This window comes from Eutrigla gurnardus (genome assembly GCF_963514095.1).
Source record: "Eutrigla gurnardus genome assembly, chromosome: 20".
Lineage (NCBI taxonomy): Eukaryota > Metazoa > Chordata > Actinopteri > Perciformes > Triglidae > Eutrigla > Eutrigla gurnardus.
This window is the reverse complement of record NC_139931.1, coordinates 9,921,335-9,948,050: the sequence shown is the minus strand read 5'-3', so window position 1 is coordinate 9,948,050 and position 26,716 is coordinate 9,921,335. Positions and strand designations below refer to the sequence as shown.

The following is a 26,716-nucleotide window of genomic DNA, read 5'->3' as shown; positions in this document are numbered from 1 at the left end:
ATCAATACCGACACACTGTCTGCACAAGTACACACACACACACACAACACACACACACGTTTACGCTCGCTGTCTCATCTGTCAGTTGACAGAGTTTTTCTCCCGCTCCGTGGCGTCTCTTCCGAGCCAAGCAGATGGTGAACATTCGGAATGAAAGCAGATCCTAAGTCCTTTTTGGAGCTTCATCAATTCGGCATTCTCTGGGACCGTCCTGCAACGCGGCTCACGTTTCCCAGCACGGACTGAACCTCTGATCTTGAATCAGGGGCGTAGTCGCCGCATTCCCCTCCCCTCCGCGGCGCACAATATGTCCAGTCCTATGGCATTGTGTGTTTTTTTTTAATCAATTCAGCAACGATGCACGTTCACTCAAACAAACTCAACAAGGGCTCCTTTTATTGCTCCCCACCAACTCAGCAGATACCTCTGAACCCAGAGAGCTCGCACATAGGAGGGTGTGTGGCCCCTTCGCCCGTGAGTCCCCCGCTTACCTGTAGCACCACCCAGCCCTCCACCCTGTGTGTTTTTACATGCAACGGAACGAGCAGGAGTTATTTTCGTACTCTTTAACAGGGCTGGTTTGCAAGGCGCGCCACTTTAAAGCCTCCTAACTGTAAGTGATTTTTATGAGACATGTTCCCGTGCCAGTCAGGCAGGCCACTGCGCCGCAACCAGATTGACGGAGGAGCAGTGGGGATGCCATTCCAGCACGCGCCATCTGGGAGAGACGGTGTGTGTGTGTGCAAGCTTGTGTATGTGATTGTGCACATGTGTTTGTGGAGGTGTGTGTTTGCGTGCATGCAGAGGGAGAGGGGGGTGGTTAGCGCTGGCTGTGAAAAGGGGGAAAAAATAAATAAAAGTTAGCTTTTTGAGGAAGGCTTCATACTGTACCCCATGCCAGCGTCAACTGATTTATGAGCTTGTGAAGGAAATCTCCCATTTGTCACTTTTCATCTCTTTTCTCAACGCCCCTCCTTTTTTTTTTCCTCTCTTTGACTCTCCATGGAATTCAACTTTCCCCCGAAACTTCCACTGCTTCCAGAGAAAGGAGGAGGAGAAGAGAAAAATGAAGGCAGCCAGGAGGGAGCTGCTTCCCTTCTTATCTGGTTAAAAACCATGTTGAACAAAAAGATTTGTCTTGGAGGAAATGTTCTAGTAAATATTCATAGGTCTTGACATGCCAGCGCAATGTATTTTGTTTGTGGTAAGGATGCGTGTCATTAGACAGTGTATACTTTCTGCTTGTAAATAATTCAATATGCCTGTTATGATGCTGTTCCCTCTGCACTTTAGTTGAGCATTGTTGTAGGGGGAAAAAAGGAGAAACCATCTTGCTATCGGAGGAGGGGTTGCCCAAAGAGGGGACTGAAAGTGGAGGGGTCAATGACCCCTTCGCCCCTTGCAAACTCTGCCTTTGTTTATACTGTATCTATGGCGGTAAAGAAATCTGTAGTACCCAGAACCACCTCTGTGGTGGTCCTTGCTACAGTAGACGTCACCAGGGTCACGTTTTGCTGTGATGACACACACAGAGACTTGCAAGGTGAAAAGGATACCAGCCCCGCCGTCGTGGCTGGTAAAAACACTGGGTCTGAATCGTGTGTGTGTGTGTGTGTGGAGACACAATTTCTGGCCACAAGGACACAGGTTTGCCGCTAATACCTGCTAGCTCCTACATTACCGCACCGGGGTCCCAGTCGGGTCAGCCGCAGTCTGGAGCCGTACTGTGTGTGTGCGTGGATGTGCGTTCTCCGTGTGTCTGTGGGCCAGTGTGCACCTTACTCACTCAGGTGTGAGCTATAAATCTGCCTCACCCTTTCCTGGCCCCGCTGAGGAATGACAGGAGCATTTGGGGTGGGGGTGTGAGGGGGAGAGGGGAGTTCACCGCCCTCTTTCAAAGCGGGGGGAGAAGAGAGGAGAGAGCGAGGGTAAAGGGTTAGAGGGGAAGAGAGATAAATGAGGGAGGGGGCTTAATGAGAGCCCTGGCTCACATGATTATGGTACTGGCTGATAGAAATCAGGATCCTTCTCAAAGAAGTCAATTAACCCCCTCCCCCTTCCATAATTATGCATGGATTGCTCCACTGGCTCTTTACTGATAGGGCTGCTCGGCTCAATATGCAGACTCATGCTGCCCCGCGTCTACAAGGGCTTGTGTGTACCGTGAGAAGCATTTGTCAACCTATTTTTCCCCTTTTTTCAGAATCTGCTGGCAGTCTGCTCTAAACTCAGGGTTTTTTCAGAAGCCATTAGTTATCCCCGACCCCCTCATCCTTCTTCTCACCTGACAAGCCGAGAGCGCCAGTACCGGGGCCGAGCCAGGAGGGGGCTCCACCCCCCGGGAGACCCCCGGTCATTAGTGCATTAGAAGGCTAGATGATGGCTGAACTCTGTGGTCAGAGTAAATAAGCAATGTTGTAGAATGTCAACAGGACCAGGCGGCTCCTTCACAGCACCCGGTGTTGACATAACTGCTCTCTTATCTGCGGAGTGCAAAGCCCAGCCCCACAATAGAACACTGTGCCAGAACAAATACAGTAAGGAGATAGAACACCACAGTCTGGACACACACACACACACACACACACACACACACACACGGGCTGCGAGGGAATGTGTCACACGGTGCTACACGTCAAAGCTGCTGCTGATGCCGGCATCAGTGGCACGGAGCAACGCGTATCTGATAAAGGCAGGGCTTTGCAGTAGAAGTTGCAGGCCCCGGCGTGGACTGATTAATGCTACCAGACTGTCTGGGGTTCATGTGAGCTCATGAAAAATGAATGGGGTGTTTAGGATCTGGGTATTCTGGGTAAAGGACCTGGACCCGGCAAAGGATGAAGGCCAGCCCGACAGTGATGAGGCCCCGGCTCCGACGTCGGGCTTCAGTGAACAAGCAGCGTGTGGAAGTTGCGGCTGTAGCTATCACTGTGAGTGTGCGTCAAACTGAGCAGATGGAAAGGAAAGGGAAGAGAGAAAGATGGTGGTGGTTTGCTTTTCAAACCCCTGTTTAAGTACCTGTGTCACATTTGCTATTTTTCTATGTCAAAACATTTCAGTAGGCCCTCCTTCCCTCACTGCCTCACATCACCCTAATAACTCTTCTTTATTCTCCTCCCCTGTCTCTCCGCTGCTCCCCCTCCGCCTCCCCCTCCTCCCGCTCCATTATGGCCTTTGCAAGATCCAGCCCGAGCTTGGCTCACGCCGCCGCCGCCGTTGCGATAACCTGCTGAAAGCCGTTGCTCTCCTGTGGATACGACGACACCCAGCTGAGGTTTTTCTCTTCGCTACCTCGCACTCGCGCCTCTTCCCCCCCTTTGACTCTCCCCACGACGCGCCATCTCGCTTCCAGCCAAATAACGTAGCTTGAAGCTCTCCGGCCCAATGGGTAGGTGCTGACGTGTTTTATGGCCAATGGAGCTCGGCGTATATTAAAGAAAAATAAGAAAAGCCAACATGTGCACTCACGGGCACACCGTTCACAGTCGGTTTAATGGTTATTCTGGGATGGAGGGTTTGATATTTGAGACCAAAAACACAGCCAGTCGTGCTGCAGAGCGCTCTGAAAATATATGATTTTAATTTCTTTCTCGCTAACATGTTTATACGGAGGCCTTTTTGTTCGCCTTTTTCAGTGAGTGCGTATCTGTGCGTGTCTGAGGATGTGCTATGTCAAACAAAACGAGCAGCTGCAGCACATCTGTTAACTTCGATCAAACGCTCTAAGCCTCCTGCAGCCCCACAAGGCCTCCCTCCCTCCCTCCTCCTGCTCCTCCTCCTCCTCCTCTGTGCCATTTCTGAATACGACCTGCAGACAAATACGGAGCGAGGGGGGGGGGGGATGACACGTGACGGTCCAGCCCGCCCACCTGTCCAGCTGACTAGATGTGATCACCGCAAAGGAGATGGACGACCGCAATGGTAGGGGTGCAGCCAACCAACCAGACAGACGGGGCCCCGTGAGCAGTTGATCAAGATGATATCCCTCCCCTCGGTCTCCCCGGTTTGACCTTGGATTGTGCCTTTCCCACTCCGAGCTGTTAAAGCCTACATCAAGCTAACCAGCTGGAGAAGGGAGACGAGAGGCTCTTTTTTTTTTTATGACCGCCCTGCTCTGTGTTACACTTCATCTGCTCGTGTTCGGGTGAGGATGACCTTCTCTCCTCTGTAGAGATTGCAGGAAAACCGCTCCTAATTTCACCCGTCTCTACTCAAGTGTGTTGCTGCAGATGTTGAGCAGGCTCCGGCATTCCGTGGGTGACCAACGTCAGGGGTCGGGAGACGTGCCTCGTCTTGAGTTTGTGAGGTTGTGTTTCATGAAATCATTTACCGTGCGATACGGCTGACCTTGTAGGCTGCTACGGTAAAAGAAGGTGGTTATCTGGATGGGCCAAGGGGAGTATTGACCTTCTGGCTAAGAAGCTTTGCAACAACAGAAGTCAAGGAAATGCCCGCGTATTATGCAGTGTACTTTACAAAGTAATACTGTATATTGTTTGGCCTTGGCTACACAGGTGCCTTCCCTCCCCTTGTCTGTAGGTTATCAGAACAAAAACGCTTGCGTTTGTCTCGGGCCAACGCTACAAGAATTAAACATTTCTCCTTTGTTCCCCCTTGCGAACCAGCAGCAAATTACATCCAGGGCTGCAGGAAGACCTTGGGCCGGCCCGGCTGGCTGGTGCGACGGCCCTCGGCTCCGTTATCTTGCACTGTTCTGTCTCTGCACTCCTGACAGACTACATCAGACGGAGAGAAGCCAGAGCACGGAGCTGCCTTCTGTTTCTCTCACACAAATCACTCCGGGACTTATCATATTACAGGGCGATCCAAGAGAACTCGGAGGACAGCAGCAGAGCTGGTCTGCGCAACCAGGCTCCCCGTGTCCGCCGCTGCTCTCGGTGACCTAAAGGAGGCGCCGGGCCACAGATGGAAGATGGAGGGAGAGAGGATGGGAGGACAGGGGAGAACAGGTCATTCCGACAAGCCCCTGTTGCCAGTTGAATGCTGGGACACTGATTTATGGGCGGTTCGGACGGAGGGAAGGGGGAACTCCTGACTCCCCATAAAACAAGAGGTTCATTGCCCTCCCAGGCCTTGGGAAAACTGATGGACAAACAAGAGCAGAGAAGCAGACTGCAAGTGGGACAAGGGAGTGGGAGAGGAAAGCGTTTTTTAAAAAATGAAGAGAAAGTGTTTCCATTTTTGAAGCACGCGGATGACGGCAACTGAGGGAAGAGAGCGGGGTGATGAGGGAGGACAGAAATATGGAGCTGAGCGGCAGGGGGAAGGAGGGAGAGTGATGGAGGGATGATGGAGAGGGTGTGAGGACGGAAAAGGGGAAAAACGAGAAGGGGGAATGAGTGATGGGGCTCAAAGGAGCAAAGGGAGAAGAGGGGATGAAAGTGGAAAGGGGGGAAGACGGCAGGCAAAAATCTGCCCCAATGAATGGAGCTGCCTGCAGATTTATGTGGTGTTGTGGGTATCATTATACATCAACCAGAGGAGATGGGGAGGCTCGAGCAGTGTGACGCCTATGGGGGTTTTTGTGTGTGTTTATCTGTGTACGTACTGCACCACACTTTTATTCTCCATCCTCACGCTGTTCGTGTCTCCTCCAAAGCAAACTGACTTCTGAGTTTCGACAGAACACACTCGCCTGTGGTGAGGTAACATCCACCCACATCCACTCTCCACTCTTTTTCCCGAAGCCGATCTATGTAGCGCCGCTCGGTTGAGGGAAAAGAGTGCTTTTGGACCACCCAGGACTGGGTAGTCAAAAAAAAAAAGAGCCGCTTTGATGTGGCACGAGCATATGTGCAGTGCATGGGTACGATCCCTGCTGAAACGCACTTGCAAAACACTGTTTTACTGCCTCCTGTGCGGCACCATTACTCCTCGTCACTGGAGCGGTGGGATGCTAGAAAATGAAAAAGGAAAAACAGAGGGGGAGAGAGAGGCAGCCACCTCCTGTGCCAGGCAGTGCCAGGCTGAAACACTGGAGCCGTATGGTCACCCTGAGGGAGGGGAAACCTGCCCGGTCTAACCACATCTCAATTAACCAATTAAGTTCAAAAGTTAACAGGGGACTAATTAGAGAAAAGAGTGCTGAGCACTGGTTTTAATCTGCCTTCCCCCCCCCGCTACCAGACATGTCTGTGTCCGTGACCCGGCTGGTGGAGCTTTGGCTGCGTCGGCTGAAACATGGCACGCAAGCCGCCGTTAGTCACCCACCCATCCATCGCTTTGGTAAACCCATGGATTTAGAAAGATCAGGCATCAGCAGTAAAACAAACCAGATTCCCCGAGCATTCCACGCCGATGTTTCCAGTGGAACGGGAGAACCAATGAAAAGCCCTTTTTTGGATGAGGAGACCTGCGAGAGAACAGTGAGGACAGTTTTTAGTCATATCTAACGTGGCCATATCCTGTTTGCCGCCCCCTTACATTTGGTCCTGCAGATGGGTTTTAATAGTTGCCAAATGCGAGGTTTAGTGCCTCGCTATTGGCCTGTTTGAGTCCCTTTTTTTTTTTTAACACCATCATATTAAATGACTTGTGTTTAAGACTCAAGGCTACAGCGCTCCTCTCGTTGACAACGAGCCCCGGGCAGATTGTTTGTAACTTACCACTAAAAGTACAAATTTTATCCTTGTGTTTAAGAGGAGGAGGAGGAGGAGGAGGAGGAGGGGGGGTCGATTGCTGTATTGGCTGCTAACACCAATAAAAGATATGTGGGCTGTATGACACAATTGTAGTGGAGCTGCTTTGAGCCCCGGAGCCAAATGCAGCGTGTTTGGAATCAGAGAGAGAGAGATTGTAGATGTATATGTGTGACAATTTAAGTGCCTTTAAGGTTGATTAGTTAGTGTGTGTGTGTGAGTTCCTTAATGTGTGTGTGTGTGTTCCTTAATGTGTGTGTGTTTCTTCGTGTGTGAGGAAGAGGTTGAGAAAAGTCAGGATGCAGTTTGAGGGGTGAAGGACTCCCCTGTTGTATGTGAGGCCCTGGAGGATTCCTCCCCCCTCTTCCTCTCTTCCTCCTCCTCCCTTCTCCTCCTTCTTCTTCACACACACACACACAGTCATCTCTTCCTCTGTGAGATCCACAATGCTGGGAAGAAATGTGTCATTAACAGGGGAGACCAAAATAATGTTTATGGGCTCAAGCAGCACTGAAATCATTTTCCATATCAGTGCAACTGCATGGGCCCTGTGGGGGAGTAAATCTGATTTTCTCTTCCGTGTGCCAATGGGAAACATCATGGGAAAGAAAACAGATTGGATTGTTAGAGAGATGGCCTGACGCAGCTGTGGGCGGCTCTTTGTGTGTGTGTGTGTGTGTCATGAGAGAGGAAGACCGAGACGAGAGAGGGGAGAGAAGGAAAACTACAAATGTGGATGTTTAGCTTGCATGTGTGTGGAAGAGGGAATGAGATGGATGAGCCCCACTATGGTAATCACAATTTCAAGCCTCGGGAAGAAAGAGTCGGAACGCTGCGAAACGGCCCTGAAACGCCCTCGCGTAACAATGGGTCAGTGAACAAGCGCACTCGCCAAAAGTTTCGACAGATAACAAATGGTCCTCCTTGAGGAGCGTGGAGCGGCCCCATGTACACAGAACAAAGTGCTTCTGGCCCTGCAAGCCATCAGCAAAATGTCAGGTCATTACCGGCCATCCCAAAAGAAACACTTTGCATATCGTCGGGACCAAGTAACAAAAAAACAATTTGCTTTATGAGGTAGCGTGGAAGAGGGATTTAATCAAGTAAAATGCTGATTGAAATAACACTCTCTTGGCCTGTAATATGCACTTCCTGTTACATCATGAGCGTTTATGTTCTCAGAGAAAAGGTTAGAATGGGAGAAATGGAAAGGAGAGTTTTGGTGATTTTTTTTTTTTTTTTGGTGTTGTGACAGCTTTTTCTTTTTGTGTGCTCTATTAAATCTGTGTTGTGGGAGTAGGCGATGTGAGTGTGCAACGTGTGGGTGGGTGTAAAAGGAAGGTAATGGGCCTTGAACTCATTTGGCCCGGTTCTCGCTGCTGTTTCGAATCTGTCCTCCCACCTCCTGTGTCCCGGGCCTGGAATGTCTGCGCAGATGAGGGCCGGTGACTCAGCACACGCCGCTGCACTTTCACACGAAATCACAGCAACAACACCTAACCTTTAGGCCCGAGTCACAGGCCCATACCTAACAGACCCAATCCTCATCTTTCTCCTAGTCTTTGTCCGGTCTAGTACATGTCCGACCCTGTACTTTACCCATGACCTCATCACCCATATCCCACCTTCCTCCACCCTCTCAGCCAGCTCTTACAATCGGAGATGTTAAACGACAAACTTCCTCGTCTGCTCCTCTCTACCGGTGTCCATAAAACAACCAGGAACTCTTCCAGACATTGTTGTGTTACCGTCCGCACCGGTGTTTGCACAGGACTGATTGGATTAGAGGTGGAACCCTTTCTTGACAATGATTACCCTCTCTGAAACGGGACCTTTATGAATGATTAATTGCAGTAAATTGGAGGTTGGATACCTCCCCGAGGAGGCTGGCTCAGGTAGTGACGCACATTTTTTGCACTCCTGGGTGAAGGAGCGAGACATACAGTGGATTTTGTGTGCATGTTGTTTGACATCGCTCCACCCTCATCTAGAACAAATCTCCTCGGAGACAATTCTCCTGTCTGTTTTCTCTGAATATCACGGCCTGTGTGCCTCCATTGTTGTGTTCAGGCTCCCCGCCAAGCCAGGACGCGCCAGTTGGGCTAATTTGTTTAGGATTAGAATCTCTTATCCCCCATCATGTCAACTTGTATAGTATAAACAGCTGGGTGAAGTGCAAGGGGGGGTGCTTTTGGCTGACCTCCCCGCGCCAATTTTATTTGCATAGCACTCCAAAAAGAAAAAAAATATTCCCAGAATCCATTTTAACCCCGACATCGCTTGAATCGCGAAGCAAGTGGCTGACCACGAAGCCGCTCTACAAACACAGGCTGTCAACTTTCGGCGAGACGACCACCAAATACGCGCACGCAAATCACACGCGGAGGCTCGCATATGCTCGGCGACACGCACACTCCCACACACACACACACTCCCACACACACACACACACACACACACACATTCTCAAAGTTTCTCACAGTCCCTCACACCATTATCTCCACTTCTAGTCTAAACTCTCGCCCCCTTACCCCCTCCTCTGGATGTTGCCCTGTCGTACGTATCTCACTCTCTTCCTCCATCCATTCTTCCGACTGCTCCTCGCTCCCGCTCCCTCTCCTCCTCCGCCGCCCCCGCGCTGACCACATCCACTCAACTCACTCCACAGGCACGCAGTGTGGAGAGTGTCGGAGGCGTGCGCTGCTGGCACTTTCCCCCACCTCTGCACTGGGCCCGGCTCCAGGACTGGACCGCCTGCTCGCTCTCTCTCTCTCTCTCTCTCTCTCTCTCTCTCTCTCTTACAGCTTCAGTATGCTCAAAATCAGGGAGGGAGTTTGTAAAGCAGGGGGACAAACAACTTAAAAAAAACAACAAAAAAAAACACACACACAACTCCTGCTACAGTTGTTTCTGAAGTGGGGAGGAATTTGGCTACCAGTTGCGTTAATGTTTTCAAGATGACTGTGACTGTTTGAAGGAAATCCCCCCTCTTTAGTAGCCATTTGAAATTCCTTCTGTGTTTTATTGTGAGGAAGTAGGCGCTGGGTTAGGCAGCGGCCCTCCAGGGTAGCGTACGCAGTCTGTCTGGGGCTGCCGGTGTGTACAGTTGCCCAGTCCAATCCAGTTTTTCCCCCCGAAACATTTTAGTCGCGTGTTTATTAGTGAATATGTGTGTGGAAAGTCTGGCCGGCTTTTTCTTGGGCGTCTGAATTCCTGGACAGAACATGGAACGACATCGGTAGGAAAGACGCATCCTGCTACAATATGTTTTCACTCGGTAAGTCAACTTGCCTTCGCATTCGTCTTCGGTCTGGACTCCCTGCTTTCTGCTTCCTCAAGTTTTTAAAGAGCCAAACCGTGCTGCATAACAAAACTTTTTTCTGAAATCAAAAATCAGTCAGTTAAAGCAGTGTCAGCTACTTCAACTAGCCACTGGATTTTAAGCAGTTTCTTGTTTTCTCTTTGATCATCAAACTCTTGCTGATATTAATTTAATTTATTTGAGACAAGGAGGAAGGGGGTTCTTCTTGGTCAAAGAACATGACAGAGAGAGGGAGAAAGAGAGTGTATGTGATCTTTCAGGGTGTGTAATGAAGAGCTACACATGGCACTGACCGCTGACAGTGCAACCTCAGCCGACTTGTGCTCACCGACTCTTTCTGTGATCTGATGAAGAAGTTCTGTGTGTGTTTCTACATCCTGGCATCTTCTTCTTCTTCTTCTTCTTCTTCTTCCATCCTCCGCTCTCTCTGGCACTGGCTGATCACTGAGTTACGGCAAACAGGTTGATGCAGTCACACCTGCAATTTTCTCTCCGTCTCTCCTCTTCTCTTGTCACCATCACTCTCATCTTTTCGTCGTCTGCCTGGTGTCCTTGTCTAGACAACACGTCCATCCGTCCCTTCGGGCTGCCGTCTACAGATAAGACGGAGCGCTGCATTCTACCCCGGCTCGTTTTTCAAGAGCAGACAGGGAAATGTGATGCATGGTAAAATAATTATACTTTATCTTCTCTGAGACAATAGGTATAGTTGTAGATAGTGTGAGTGTGTGTGTGTGTGTGTGTGTGTGTGTGTGTGTGTGTGTGTGTGTGTGTGTGTGTGTGTGTGTGTGTGTGTGTGTGTGCACACGTCCTGGCATGCCCTAGCACACACATGCCTGTGAATGGGTGTGTATTTCTCCAGGAGGAAATTTTGATCTGATTCCCAGCATTCAAAAGAACAACGTGTTGTGGGCGGGTGCTTGTTGTCTTCTCAGCTCCCCCCCCCCATCACTCCTTGGCCCACACATATCCCTTTATATCCTACAATTCTATAATTCCTTGTTAATTCCCACCAAACAACCACTCGCCCTCAAGTTACATTAATGAGTCGTGGCAAAGATTATGACATTATCGCTCTCATGAAACCAGATTAAATTCAGGAGAAGTGTATGTGTGTGTGTGTGTGTGTGTGTGTGTGTGTGTGTGTGTGTGTGTGTGTGTGTGTGTGTGTGTGTGTGTGTGTGTGTGTGTGTGTGTGTTTACGACCTGCGCTTAGGTTGGGTTTCAAGGTGTGTTAGAAAGGCTGCTGGTTGCCGAGCAGCACACTGACCGGCTGCATCTGCCCACTGCTGTTGTAATGGCTAGCATTCAGCCTCCTCGCCTCGAGCGCTGTTTCTCTTTTGTTCCCATGACAACTGGGCCTTCGTTCTCCCTGCTCCGCCTCCCCTCCTGCTGCTCGCTCCGTGCCGTGCATGAGGGGTCTCTGCCTGGGCCCACGTTACTGTGTGTGTGCATGCATGTGTTTTGGTTGTTGCGCACCAACTGGACTCCCTCACCCTACACACACACACACACACCCACGCTGGACCGTGGGTGGAGTAGCGCTTAACACCTCCACCTCCAGAGGTTGTGGGATATTTATGCGTTTGTTTTCTTGCGTTTGTACATTTGAACCCGTTGGAACACGAGCGTTCTAGTGAGGGTGTCGGGGTGGGATCTTAGGATGTCAGGGAAGGAGGTAGGCCCCCCCCATCACAATGCTCCTCTCTCCTTTACTTCTCTAATAGGATTAATCTTCATCGCTGTCAGGGATCGGCGCCGATCACGATGCACATGACCAGATTTTCTTAAGAGCCCATACAAGCGCATAAATAAACAGCGTTAAAAAGCAGGCAGGGGCAACACAACTTTTTACAAGGAGCTGGCAAAGTGGCGGCAGGCTCCCTGGATCCATGTCATCATTTCATAAGCTGCTAAATCAACAGTAACAGCGAGTCCAGCACGGATGCTGTCATGCCTCAGACCTGCGCTCCACTTGTTCTGGACTGCCCGACACCAGAGCAGACCAGGCCACTTTAATAACCTGTGTGTTTTCTCACCAACACCTCCCATTAATGAGGCTTTGAACGGATTTAGGGAGGCCGTCGTTTTTGAAAACAGCGTGGCCGTTGCTCACGTCCTTAGATACAAGAGAAGGGAGAAGGGAAAGTATTCATGCGCAGCGTTATCTCCTGTATATTTTTCGACAGGAGGCAGACGTAACACTGAGGGAGGTGTCATTCACTGAGTGACAGGCTGTGGAGTCACTAATGTAACAGAGGCGAACGCTACTGCATTATTATTATTACGTACTACAGTTGAGATTGGGCCAATGCCCTTCTGCCAGGACGCCCCGGTAGCCAGCGGAGAGGTCTGCTCTATGAGGTGATCTGAGAAGCTCCCGAGGTTTCCCTTCAATCCCCTTCTCCCGTAACGTCAGCTTAAACTTCAAAGATCCCCTTGCCTAACATCTAGACGCTCCCCTTTTTTATGTATTGTCCCTCTCCTCTCCTTGTCTTTCTGGCAAATGCTCCTCTCTCGGTGTGTGAAGAGGGGCTTCGCGGCCTCCCTCTGTCACTCTCTATGTCTCTCTCACCCTTTCTCTCTCTCTCTCTCTCTCTGGGGCGAGGCTGTTAATAATGCAGGAGGATTAGCTGATTTATGTGAGCCGGAGGCACTGAGGAAAGCTGGGGTTCCTGGAGGCGACAGGCAGAGAGAGAGAGAGAGAGAGAGAGGGGCCGAGGAGTGTGTAATGTTGAGGGCGGTGCCATACAGGAGCCCTGGGTGTCTGGATGATGGGGGCTGGATGTGTGCCTAGCGAGCACGCTGGCAGTAATCCACCCCTCGCTGCCCCGAAACCCCGCCCTGAACTTCACAGAGCTCTGCCAGAAGGGCTCCGCGGGGTCAGGGGTGATGTGAGGTGGCAGGGGAGACGGAGGGAAGTGGGGGGCTAAAAAGGAGTGGATACTGTAGTATGCTATCAGGTAACGTTGCTATGGCACTCATTCCTACGGAGTTTTATCCTGCAAATGTTTCTTCGTGTCATTTGTTTGCATGTGTTCACAGCTTTGCATCTGAAAATAGATGGTTCACTTGCTGACTGATTGGAAAACCTACTTTTTCAGTACTTGCACACACACTTTTATCTCGAGTGCAACACAAACTGTGAAATGAGACAGCCCTTCAGTTATTTGCGGGCTACATATCAGAAAACATGTGATGTCAACAAGCCATCATATATGATGCGCCCCCTATATTTCTCACAATCCAATCAGGTCAGATTAAGGGGGCTTAAACGTATATTTTCATGAGAAAAATAATGTTTTTTTGAACGTCAAAGCATTTAAACATGTTCCAGTAGAAACCTAAAACATAGTACAAACCTGAAAAAGAGCATATGTCCTCTGAAAAGCAGGTTTTCCCATCAGAAGATCCATAAAACAAATGATGAACAACAAAAACAACATTAATAACACTGAAACAAGGAACATTAAACACTTTTTTTTTTTTAATAGTTTCTCCTGTGGCCAAGTTACCACTTGACTTGTTTTTGTGTTGCGGTGTTGAATGTGTTACTCAAACACTATTTAGAAGACGGTTATTGCTTTTTGGGTTTGTGATAGACCGTCGTGTACACACACACACACACACACACACACACACACACACACAAACACACACATACACACACATGGTGGGTTTTAAGGTAGTTTTCGAGGTAGTGTAAGCTCGGGGATTGTGGGGGATTTCTACCTGACTTGGGTGCACAGTGTGACAGTTGTCTGTGTGTGTGTGTGTGTGTGTGTGTGTGTGTGTGTGTGTGTGTGTGTGTGTGTGTGTGTGTGTGTGTCTTCATGCTCCTGTGCTCTGGCCCATGAGCCATCGGCTATTCGGTGCAGCAGTGAGTGGCAGACTGAAGGGTTTATCCTGCTGTCTGCCCAGAGGATGCACCCTCTCACCGCCTGGCTGATTAAGACTTCCACACAATTGTTCTCCCACTCTCGGAAAAAAAGGAATCGATCCATGTTCGGATGGATTCATGCTTAAAGAAAATCAAATCACACAGCCTTCCATGTCGGATCATCTCGTCATGAGGGGCTGATAATGAATTTTTACCAAGTTGGCCCTCCCCTTCCCCCCCAACATTTTCACAGCCACGACGTATGATACACCCATGTGTGAGTTTGCGCAAGAATGTGCGTGTGTGCTCTCATCCGGGCGTCATACATATGCATGAGACTTCGTGGCAGTGTGACTTGGGGGAAATGAATGTGCAAAGAGTCGGGCGCCCGGGCCCCTCGCTCAAGTGCACTGGCGGGCGCGTAATGGGAATGTAATTTAAGCAGTGGTTAATCAGTGTGTTTTCTCCAGCTTGCCCAGCAATGCATAATAGACAATCAGCCCCCAGTCACACGGGCGTTGCTACGAATGGTCAATTACTCATCATAGTCTTGTTAAACACACAGTTCAGCCAGCCAGGGACAGATTGCTCTGCTGGTGCCATCATTATGGTAAAGAACAAAGCAAAGAAATGCTATGTGTCAGAAAGTAAGGGGGACGGGGAGGGTAAGAAGAGACAATGAGGGTTTGGGAAGAGGCATGCGCATAGCGTATCTCCGCTCGTCACAATGGGAGAGAGGAGGACGAGGGAGGAGAGGGAAAGGGCCACTCTGATGAAGCAAAGGGAGCGAGGAAAAGGGAGTAAAACGGCAAAAAAAAAAAAAAAAATGGAAAGAAAAGAAAGTACAGGATTGTCAGAGTCATGCAGAGAGAAAAGAAGAAAGGGAGACGGAGGGGAGGTGAAATGGAGCAGAGCAATATGAGAGAGATTGAGGGCATGAAAGTGAGAGATGGAGAGCATAAGATAATGGAGGGAGGGAGAGAAATTGAGAAAGGGACACTGGGGAGCAGGAGCAAAAGTGTGTGAGAGTGAGAGGGAGAGAGCCTGAGAAAGTGTGTACTCAGCTGTGAGATGAGACCTCTGTCTACCCATGGGGAGAGGCGGTGTGAGAGGAGGGAGGACGAGGGGAGAGGACTCTGCTGTCAGTGAGGGGGAGGAGAGTCTCACACTCTCACTCATTCACCCTCTCCCCAGGGCGGCGATCAAATCCGCCTGGCTTTTGTGAATTCCACCTAGAGGGCCTTCATCCTTTTACATCTACATCTGATTTTTTTTTTTTTTTCCATTCACACTCATGGTCACAGTGTACACGCGCTCCTCTTATACTAACCATGTTTTCTCTCCTTACCTTTCTCCCTGTGGGTAAACAGGCAGTGGATTGATGGGCAACTCCTCGGCCTCCTTCATGGGGACCTTCCTGGCCAGTAGTCTGGGCTCACCCCCTTCCCATCCGTCTCACCCTTCCCGGCCGCCCTCCTCGCCCTCATCGCCCTCCTTCCGGAGCGGACCCCACTCCGGCGCGTCGCAAATCTGGTTCCCCCATTCGCATGAAGGTACCACAAATCACACAAACACGTTCACCTCATTTGACCGTATTGTCTGCGCGAGGCGATATTCTTGTCTCGGGAGGACAGAGCGTTGCAGGGTGTATTGTTCCTCTGATATTGTGTATTTTTTAGGCCGTGTTAGGTTTCCACCAAAGTTGTAATCATCTAGCGAGAGCCATGGCTCCCACCCTTTGATTTGTGCACCGAAATAGGCCCGTGGCCCCAGTTTGGGCTGGAGTACAGTACCATGGTTTCTGGATGGGGACACAGGGTCAAAAGTTCAGCCAAGGAATCTTGCGGTATTCAATTCACGTCAGCAGGAATGTCACTCAAGATTCTCTGAAGCAGCACGCCTGAACGCGGGCCAGCAAAAAGAAAAAAGAAAAAAGTTGCAGTGATTGCAGAGCTTTCAGCTGGTGTCTCCATCACGGCTTAATAGGGTAGTTCCCACCCTACGCTCAGCATTACAAAACCTTGGCTACACACACACACACGCAGGAAAATACAAACCAACGATTCAACAACTCCCATTTCTGCTTAGATACAGCCAGTGAGTCAGACAAGGATAAAATAGAGATTAATCTGCCGGGGTATTTGGGGAATTCAAATGCTAAGGATGACAGATAAATGAAGACCTATCCCTTGCCACCCACTGATGTATTAATCCAAGGTATGCTTTCCTGTGACTTCACTTCTGTCACCACGAGATTTGCACGTTCATAATCTTCTGCTAATTACATGATCTACGATCTTTGAAGTGGTTGGACTCTTATTATTTCAGCCCTGTATTTATTTATGTTCCAAGAATAGCCCAGCTGTTAGTCCATGGGGGGGAGTGTTTGTTATTTGTGGTCACTGATCAGCGCCCCAGTCTCATAATGTGAGGCTGGGGCTGATTGGGTACAGTGCAGCTGAGATGTTTTTTGTTGTGGTTTTTTATGTGTGTTAAGCTATTGCATGCCTTCCAGCCACTTCCTCCCCCCCTCCCCCTTCTCCCCCCTTTGCTCTTATGTCTTGGCCACCAGGGGCTGAGTCAGTGGACAGCTGCTACAGTGGTGAGAGTAGGTGAAACTGTAGACGTTTTCCAAATAAACATGGAGACAGAAGAAACACATTTGAATGAGATATGAGCTCTAGCATCAGCTGGGCCGGAGACATTTCCCCTCAAAACTCATTTTGTAAGCAGCAGTGTTACTTTTACCTTTTTTTCCCTTCTTTTTTTTTATAGTTTCAGGGTTTCATTGTCAAAGATTTTCTTCTTGTGGAAAAGTAGAATAATATTAATAAGAGTGATGATGATAATGCCAAGCCTAATAAAAGTAATGGAGGTGATTATGACTGGGATTATTACTCAGTTGGCAATGGAGGCCATTATCTCTATTGCAGTTTAATTGCATATAACGCACTAAGAGCATGATTGAATCCAGACTGTTCATCAACCACATTCAGCTGTTCCCTCCTCAAGATAATTGCATATTGTCTTTTTCCTGTTTTGCATAAAAAGCAAGTCATCAAAATGAGCGGCACAATTACCCAGACTCTCGCCTCCTCTCTCCGGGTGTCAGCAGAAACCCCACCAGCAGCAGAGCAGGCACTGACTCTGTGTGTGTGTGTGTGTGTGTGGTAGTGCATTAGTGTGTCACTTGTAACCTTAAATATATTCTCTGGATTTTCTTTTTCTTTTCTTTTTTTTGGGGAGGGAGAAATGTGTTTTTAAAGTGGCTGTTTGCATGCAAATCCAAGCATAGCAGCTCGAATTTGTATTCAAAGATTACTGTATGATCCTCATGTCTCTGGCATATACCTGTCATGGTGCAGGACGTCTTTGTTTCTGCTATTCTTCTGACACATTTGTCACAGATTAAAGAGCTAACATGTACCATGCATCGAGCAATAGACAACAGTGATCTCATTAGTCAATCGCTAACCAGTCACTTAGTCGGAATGAATCCTTTCCTAGTGGTCTAAGAGAGAATGGCTCAGTCTGAATCATATATTTTTTTTCATATGTATTAGTGTCTTAAGAGCAATTTCTCCCTCTCCCTACAATAATCTTCACAGGCTTTTGAAGTGGAATTATGGTATGGAGATAAAAAGAAGGCAAATAAAATGTAGTGATAATTAGAAAGCACTTGGATTTTTTTTATTTTAATAATAGAAGAGGTGTAGAAATGTTAATTTGGATCCAGATCTGTAACACAATGCATATAGTTATAGACAGATCCATGCTGCCAGTAACTGCAGTTTTTCTCTATGACAGTGAATTTGGATTTGCACCAAACGCATCACAAGACACTTGGCCGAACTTTACACAAAATTAGAAATGTTGACATGACCTCCTTGGTGGAGATAATGATAACAATAATAATAATAATAATAATGTATGGAGACAGAACAAGCCACGTCTGTGAAAAACCGACTTTGAAAAGCTCAGTTTCTGCGGTTGGAAGGCATAATCGGAGAGAAAAAAAGATGTGTTTTCAACTTAATCCACATTAGCGCGAACATTAGTGTGGACAAGGTCCGAGTATGTTTAGAGCGGGCCAGTTTAGTCATGCGTGCAGACCACATTTCTACTGGGAGCATGAGCGACAAACCATTAGCTGAGTGACACTTTGGGCAAAGCTATAAATAACTTCACCACAGTGTTGTATGGTCCCTTGGACCGAGATAACTATGACAGCGGTGAATGTGGTGCAGAAAAGTTCTTTGTTGATTTTTTGTTTTAAGATTTAATGTGTTGGGAAATGGGAAGTGCATGGTTTTACAAATGCTGGGATATTTCTATGTTATGGACGGGAAGTAAACCATCCGTGGTTTTCATGATGTTAGAGAATAGCACGGATTAAAGGAGGTTTTTGTCTTAAATTCTCTCCTCAGATTGATTGCCAAATACAGTAATGGCCATTGTGTGTGTACCACAGAGAGAGAGAGATGGCAGTGTATGATTGTGGATGGAAAAAGACAGGAGGGAACAAACGGTGTAGTGACCGTTTTAATAAATGTAATGTAAAATGTTTTTCATAACGCCTGGTAAAATGGATTAGGCCCTTTTTTGAGCTTTTGAAAGATATCTCTGTCAACACACATAGACACACACACACACACACACACACACACACTGCCTGCACCTGTCTAATCCACTTCTGTTTGATACGCCTTTCCAAGCCTATCTTCAGTTGTCCATCTTTCCTTCTGTGAGCAGTTGCTAGCTTTTCCTTTTGTGGGATTTAAGCTGCACCCCCACCTCTCCTTCTCCTCCATACTCCTGCCTATCTCTCTCTCTCTCTCTCTCTCTCTCTCTCTCTCTCCCTCTCTCTCTCTCTCTCTCTCTCGTGCCAGCCTGCATCCCTTCCTTTCAATTAGTCAAACCTGAAGAGATCCACCACAGTACTGCCCCTCCTCCTCCCTTTCTGTGTCTGGATGGTTCTGTCACTTTTTCTCAATTAGCGGACCTGACAGGCAGCTCAGCCTGCTCCTCCTGTCCTCTTGGACTTCCTCTGTCATGCTCTCTCTCCCTCTCTCTCTCTCTCTGTCCTTCGATCTATGAAATGTGGCAGTCATTTCCCTGAAGACAATTCTGCATTTATGTTATGTTGCCATAAAACCATTCGAGAGAGGAACGAAACACCGTCGCCTGCATCTAATTCAGCAGGCTTAATTCCTCACTGCCTCTAGGTGCTGTTCTATATCCAGCCCCCTTCTTTGTCGTCCCTGTCGGCCCGCTTCTCTCAACCAGCCAAGCTGTGAGAAATATCTTCAGAACTTCTGGAAATCCCTCCCTGGGACGCCGCTCTTGTTTGTTCTGCCCCCTTGCCCCTGCGCCGCCCTTGGAAAAGGGGGGCATGCGCCGCGAACTCCCGCCGTCATTCACTTGCCGTTGCCGACTTGTTTATGTGTGTGTTAGTGTGTGGAGGGGAGAGAGAGAGAGAGAGAGGCAGGCTGCTGTGCAGTCAGCAGACTGCACTAAGACCCTGCTCACGTCGCCTGCAGCAGCAGCAGCAGCAGCAGCTTCCCTTGTCCTGGCCAGATTAATGGCTGAATGGGCTCTGCCGTGCCCAGCAGTCCCCCTCTTGCCGCCCCACTGGAGGGCATGCTGAAACTGAGCGGGCTGGCATTATCGGGCACAGCCAGACCACGCTGTGAAAAGGGATTACGCCGTCAATCGTCACGCTCACAAACAACATGCTGCCGCAGAAAAAAAAAAAAGCCCCTCTCACAGCTTGGATAAAGACTGCCAAAGAGCTCTCTTCTTCTCTTCCTCACAAAACCAGGGAAAAACAAAGGACCCCCCCCCCCCCCCTCCCCCTACTGTATGAATTGGCATGAATGTGTGCGTTTATTAATCGTGACCGCAAAGTAAGAGACGGACAATGGGGGAGAGATAGAAAAATAGGTAAAAAGAGAGGAAAAAGTGAGGGTATGTAATTATCACCCCATTGCCCTCCTCAGCACCTCCTGTGTTATTGCAGGACTGTTTGCCCTCTCTGTGCATTTCATTAATTAAGATGGGAGCATGCGGAGGCCGCTCTGAGACGAGGTCATTAAGCCCACCACAACACTCCTCCCTCCCCCGAGCCGGCTCCCAGCATCGGCCCCATTGTTCCACCGGTAGAAAGTGAGACATTCAACACTCGGGAGCTCCCGTTAAAAAAAATCCCGGCGCTGCACACACACACATGCACACACACACACGCTACATGCGGCCAAATGAACTCCATCTGCGCTTTTCCGGGATCAGGTTTGCATGCTTGCCAACATAAATACGTCTGTCTTTCATTTCGTTTTTTAGAGCGCCGTTTGCCTCCCTTTATCCCCCTCCTTCTTGCTTCACTCCGTCGGCGAGTTGTGTTTGAAAGTGGTGCGATGCAGGTGCAAAAGCAAGGAAAGGGAGACGTGAGACACCTGAACTCGTCTAGATGACTCCGTGGTTACCAAGATGGCTGAATGTGGTGCTGGTGGACAGTAGATGTGCTGTCTGAAAATAAGCAATTAGACAAAAATAACACTGCATGTCTTTGGTCTCTTCTCTTTCCTTTAATGCCCTGATATCTTTTTTCACTCGTGGTGATAATTTCGTCTTTCCTTATTAATTCTCTGTAGCCTGTGTGAAGCATGAAGAAGATGGAAAGGACTCAGGTTTCATCATGGCTGTATCACATTACGTAATATGCTCTGTAGGGTATGGTTATAAAATGGTATATTAATTTTGAAAATTACCATTTTTTTTTAAAGTTACAGTACTTTGATGTCTTTATTTGTATTACTTTCTTGCAATTGTGTGAAATAATTATTTATATACTTGTAAAGGGTAATTCTATTGACATTGATTTATCTCGATGCGTCAGTTACCCATTTGCTGTGGAAGTGGGTTGCCATGGTGATTCTTTGTCCTAATATTGTGATGGGCTTTCATTGCAATCCATGTTTTTGCTCTCCTCAACCATCAAAGACCTTCGTGCTTTTAAATGTCCCATTGCAAAATTAGTTTTTTTTTTTTGTGTTTGGTTTTGGTGTAAACGTCTTCCAGATGGGCTTGATGCATCAAGCCCAGATGTACAAGCTTACAGGTCCAACATCCAAATGACCTTTTACCCTGATGTAGGTCAGTAAATGTCAGCCGCCCAGCTCTCTCGTTATTGTAAGTTTCAAATCCATCCTTATCGCTCCATTCAGACGGACAGAGGCCTGCAGCGCTACGAGAGAGAGAGAGAGAGAGAGATAAAGAAAGAGCCATATGTTTCAAAGACAAATTTTGCACATTACGGCGATCCCAGAGCTTGTCTTGTGTTGTTTGCATTATAAACTCAGGCAGGAAAGGCAAACATGACAGGCAGAGCCAGTACTTATTTGCGTATGAACACCACCAGCTGCATCGGACCAGAAGGATTATGCTGTGTTAGTCTGGATAACTGCATCTTGGAGGTTATTGTCCTGTCTTATCAATTCTCTCCCTCTCTCTGCTATCCATCTCAGCAGCTCCAGGGTATCCTCGATTCTCAGGGAGTCTGGCCCACACTTTCCTTCCCATGAGCCACTTGGATCACCATGCCAACAGTGGAGTTCTCTACGGGCAGCACCGTTTCTATGACACGCAAAAAGGTGAGGCATGAGATTATTAAAATTCAATCAGACAGAAATAAGACATTTAAATCCAATTTATACAACATAGCATGGTGTAATTTGATGTGGGATATTGATATGAGGATGCCTAGGGACACTGTCATTATAGCTGAATAATCTAATTCTGTCATTGCCTTTTCCTTTCTTGACTAATGCATTTGTCTTCACCGGCCTGTCGTTCTTCCTCTCAGAGAACTTCTATCTTCGAGGTCTCCCGTCCCAGCCACCTCTCATCTCAGCCAACCACAGTCTGCCACCAATGTCCAGGGCAGGTTCAGGACACTCTCAGGGGTCCTGCAGCAGAGACAGAGATCCAGGGGTAGGGACGAGTCTACACAAGGGCCTCAAAGAGGGGACTGTGGAGAGGGGAGTGGTACCTGTGAAGGACAAGGAGAGGTCCAGTAGCAAACAGGAGGCAAAAGAAAGACAACAGCAGCAACAGCACCACAGCCACCAGCCACCTCAACCCACGCACCACCACCATGCTCACACCCATCAGCAGCACCCACACTATCCACAGCACCCACTACCCCTGGAGGAGGTCAACAGTCGGGCCCTGGAGAGGCACAAGGCATCCCTCACTATGGAGTACAGCAAAGAACACCCTCAGAGTATGGGCAAGCCCCTCAGTGCCTGCTTACATAATGGCAAGATGCAAAATGGAGATGCGGGAACTGGAGCAGGGACTAAGGCCTCCATGTCCAGCTGTGGGGGGGAGGGCACAGCCCTTGGTGCCATGGGGGCTGGGGGGAGCAGCCAAGTCCGGCATATGGGGTCCAGCGGCAGTGGTCGCTGCACAAAGGAGGGGATAAGTGGGGAGATGAGGATCAGTGAACAACCTTCAGACTGTCTGGAAAGGGGTCAGGCACCCCTCCACCACTCTCTGTCCTACTCTGTGCCCCCGCCGTTACACATGGGTTCTGCCGCCGGAGGGGCACACCCCCATCCACACCCTCATGCTCACCCCCATACACATCCTCACCCGGGGGGGTTCCACTGCCTCCAGCTCCACCCCAGCCACCCACACCATCCACATCATTCCCACCATACGCACCACCACCCGGACTTCTTCTGCCCGCCCCCTCCTGCTCCTCTAGCCAACCCTGCCTCACATGAGAGGGGGCCAGCCAATGTGGGCCGAGAACCTAAAGTCACGGGGCCTACGTTTGTGCCATCTGTGGCAGGCCTGGGGGACAAATCTAGTGGGCCATTCCAGCTTGGTAACCCTGAATGCCACGGGGTGGGCAGTGTGGGGGGAGGTGGCAATAACAAGGATAAGGTAATAGAAAAGAATGGAGGCAGTGGGCACCATAGTAGTTGGCATAGAAAACAACAACAGCAACAGCAGCAACAACAACAGCAGCAGCAGCAGCAGCAGCAACAGCAACACCCGTACAGAAAGACAGAGAAGGCTCCAGATTGGATGCAGTCCCACCACCAACACCTTCAGCCCTCGCAGCTTCCTCAGCCTCCCCAACTACAACAACCCCCACATCCCCAACAGCAGCACCAGGTTGTACGATCCCGCAGTGCCGAGTGTATCAACAGCGGCGTGGACATGGATGTGTTCAGACCCTCGCTGCCGCAGGGTCCAAAGGCTGGACATTCTGTTCCTCATTCTGTCAACACTTCCCCGTACAGAGACTGTTCCCATCCAGGACCCCAACCCAACGCCTCTCCACTTGGAAGTAAAAGCATGGGTCAACATAGTGGGGCTGGAGCAGCCCACGGCCCTGGTCCCGGGGTCAGCTGCTCCTTACAGAGAGATGGCCAAAAGGTAGCCAGGATACGCCACCAGCAGCATGGCCGACCTTGCCCGGATGCTCCTTCTCCTGCTGAATTGAACCAGGCGACCAGTCAGGAGCTGAAAAGAAAGATGGACATGTCACCTTATGGTTACAGCAACGGCAGTGGACAGCAGCACCACCACCAGCAGCCCCCGGTGCCACCCTGGGCCATGAGGCCTCCCCACCACATGTCACAACCCGAGGAGGAGCAGAGGAAGTCTTACATGGAGTTAGGGACCACTGGTGGACAACACTCCCAGCAGCAGCAGCAGCAGCAACAGCAGCAGCAGCAGCAGCCGGGCATGAGCCTGCCACCTCCCCAGCCTCCAGCCGCACCTCCCCTCAGTCAGCAGCAGCAGCAGCAGCAGCCACAGCAGCAACCTGAGCCCCAGGGCCCCACACAGGGGGAGAGCAGTGCCATGAAAAGCTTACTCAAGTACAGCAACCAGCAACAGCCACTGCTTCTCTCCCAGAAGAGTCCCTTTGGAGGACTGGGAAGCCTCAAATCAGGTGCTGCTGGGGGGAGCTGTGCTCTGCAGGGCAACAAACAGACTCTGCCATCCAGAAAGGGCCCAGGCAATGACAATGAGCGCCCCGATTACAGTGGGCGGGGCCGGGATATGGGGGACGCAGGTCACGGGGAAAGCGAGGTGCGGCAACCACCGGTGGGGATCGCAGTGGCTGTGGCGAGGCAACGGGAGCCGCCTTGTCGTTCAGCGGACAGTCATCACAACAGCCGACAGGGCAGGGTACATCCTTCAGTGAAAGGTAAGCAGTGGGGCAAACTAATAAGCATTGTTGGTCCGATATGTCCGTATTTTATCCATAGTAGTGGTTTGAGAAATTGTAAGAGTCTTGGCCTCACCAGGTGAGAGCTCATGGTTAAGATAATGTTTGTCTCGCAGGACCTCCTCGCTCCATGTACCCTTCAGATCCCAGCGCTGAAGAGGAGAGGAAGAGGATGAGTGGGGAACAGATAGGGTTGACTTGCTTGGACAGGGAAAGAGATGCATATATCAGGTAAGCGACTGTAAAGTCAAATGTTTGATACCCATTTCAAAGATGTTATTGTTAGGAACCTTCAATTCATTTGCATTTCCTTCTGGCGCCAGGGATAATAAGGAAAGGGTGGAGTTTGCAAGAATCCACCCCTCCAACAGCTGTCACGGAGACCTCACCTCTCATCTCATGGTCCCGGGCGGGACGACGCTCCAGTCTGGACAATTAGGAGATCCTGCTGCACATTCTGCCCACCATCATTGGATGCCAAGAACTGGAAGCCCATCCCTATGGATGACAGGGCACTCTTATGGTAAGCAAATATGAGACGTTTTGGAAATTGAGATTGCATCAGCATCCCGGATCACTTCAACTTAAGCATCTTTTCATTAGTTCCCAGTCAGGTTTAGAATGTATTTCCCAATTTATTACATTTGCAGCTATTTTTTTCACATAACACACAAGGGGTATGTTAATCTAAACTGTTATTGTTTCTATAAAGCAGGTATAGGTCATACAGCCCTGCACCAGAATCTGCCCCCAGGTTTCTCAGCAGCCATGCCAGGCCCTCTACAGCCAGTCCTGCCTCTGCCTCAGGACCCCTCTGCCCAGCTGGTGGTCCTGCCCACTGAGCCTTCCGCCCATCCTGCGACCCATCACCTGGGTATGCCACAGACTTGCTTTCTCTTCTATAAAGCCAATGTTATTCACAAAGCATTTTTCAACAGCCTCACACGCGGCAAATTATGACATTAACATTAAAGGGTAGTTGGTAGTTTACAGTCTACAGAATCACTTCCTGTGAAGCCCGCTGATGAATTTCCCTTTAATGGGCTCATTCACAGACACACACACGCCACAATTCCAACATTTCCTGCTCGCCACCTGCTCGGCCCAGCAGGAATAGGGCTCTTGACGGGTTAGGGTGCTCATCCAAAACTATACTGTATGTGCAGCACACACACACACTGAGTACCACACCAGAGAAGGAGGAAGTGTGAGAGTGAGGGAAAGATCACTTCTCAAAAGTCATTATAGACGCATATTCAGTGAGCAGGCTGTGACATTTAATTAGCTCACGATCTTCAACGGAACGTTTCCTTCTGTGCTCCACGGGAGTTTCAGCTGAGAAGGGAAGTGCATCCACAAAAGCTTTCCCACAGGAAACATCCAAGTTTATGTCTCTGAACAAGGATGTTTTTTGTTTTTTTGGTGTGTCTAGAAGAAAGTGGGTGTAGGGGCAAAGGGCTTAATGCAAGGGAATTTAAAAATGTTTTTAGAGGTTGTGTAGGCCCACTACTTCCCAAGTGGGACCTCCGTCATAGCACATCACCCACACCAAGTTGTACTGGTCCTTCAAAGTCACACAGTGTGAAAGGTTGTCCACCCACAGACATGGGAACTAAACTTTTCTGTGATTTGGCTGGGCAGGTGGGACTTTTTGGCGGAAGTTCCATGCTGAACTCGCCAATATTTCCAGCCCCAGTATTTTGACCTCTAATCAAACTACAGCCATCCTCATCTGTTCACATTTTATCATTTCCATTAGTTTTATTTCCCAGCATTCCAGCTAATTCTCAAGGCAGCTCTTAAGAGGCAGCTTTCTGTTTCGGGGGAGAGTGTGGGATTGCTGCTGCCTGGGGAGATGTTGTTCTGTGAAGTCCAAAATATTTTCTTCCTGAAGACATTTGTCTATGTCGTTGCTATAAAATGATATTTAAATGATTCAACTGTTTTGCAATGGATGTGTGGGAGAGTGAGATAATGACTGAATAAGAATATGATAACAAAATGTTATTTCCTAGTATGTTGCACATAGTCTTGATGTGTATGAATCAAAAGGAAAAAAGTGTGTATGTGCGTACATTTTTTTTTTCTAAGGTAGCCCCCTCCATCACATTCCTCCTCCTTTTTTTCTCATTAGATGTGATGGAGCAGCCAGGGCTATGGCCCCCTGTGTATGGTGCCCGGGGCCCACCCTCCCACATGCAGCATCCTGCTGTGTACTCCCGATCCCAGTTTCTACGGCAACAGGAGCTGTACGCTCTCCAGCAGCACCAACAGCTCCAGCATCAGCATCAACATCAGCACCAGAGCCACCAGTCGCAGCAACCACAACCACAGACTCAAACCCAGCAGCAGCAACAACAACAGCAGCAGCAGCAACAGCAACAGCAGCAGCAGCAGCAACAGCAGCAGCAGCAACAACAGCAGCAGCAGCAACAGCAACAGCAGCAGCACAGAGCTGTACATGGCATGGACATGCAACATCATGCCACTCACAGTTCACAGGTGATTGTAACTCAAAATATGTAAAAAACATTATGATTTTAGTGTGAAGAGAGGTCTGTCTGTCTATCTAGCTATCATACAAAAGAGAAGAAGAAGAGTTTGTGAGT

At 49.1% G+C, this 26,716-nt stretch overlaps 1 protein-coding gene across 3 annotated transcripts in view; it reads left to right on the top strand.

Annotated features, from left to right (window-relative positions):
- Positions 1-26,716, top strand: part of bahcc1a (BAH domain and coiled-coil containing 1a) — a 60,315-nt gene that overhangs the window by 14,473 nt on the left and 19,126 nt on the right. For 2 of the 3 annotated variants that reach the window (XM_084036595.1, XM_084036594.1), the window contains exons 3-9: positions 15,232-15,414; positions 21,385-21,510; positions 21,723-24,086; positions 24,224-24,338; positions 24,431-24,630; positions 24,820-24,981; positions 26,242-26,609. In XM_084036595.1, the coding sequence (XP_083892721.1) occupies positions 15,232-15,414; positions 21,385-21,510; positions 21,723-24,086; positions 24,224-24,338; positions 24,431-24,630; positions 24,820-24,981; positions 26,242-26,609 (3,518 nt within the window). The remainder of the gene's footprint in view (positions 1-15,231; positions 15,415-21,384; positions 21,511-21,722; positions 24,087-24,223; positions 24,339-24,430; positions 24,631-24,819; positions 24,982-26,241; positions 26,610-26,716) is intronic. The other variant, XM_084036596.1, reaches the window with a different exon arrangement.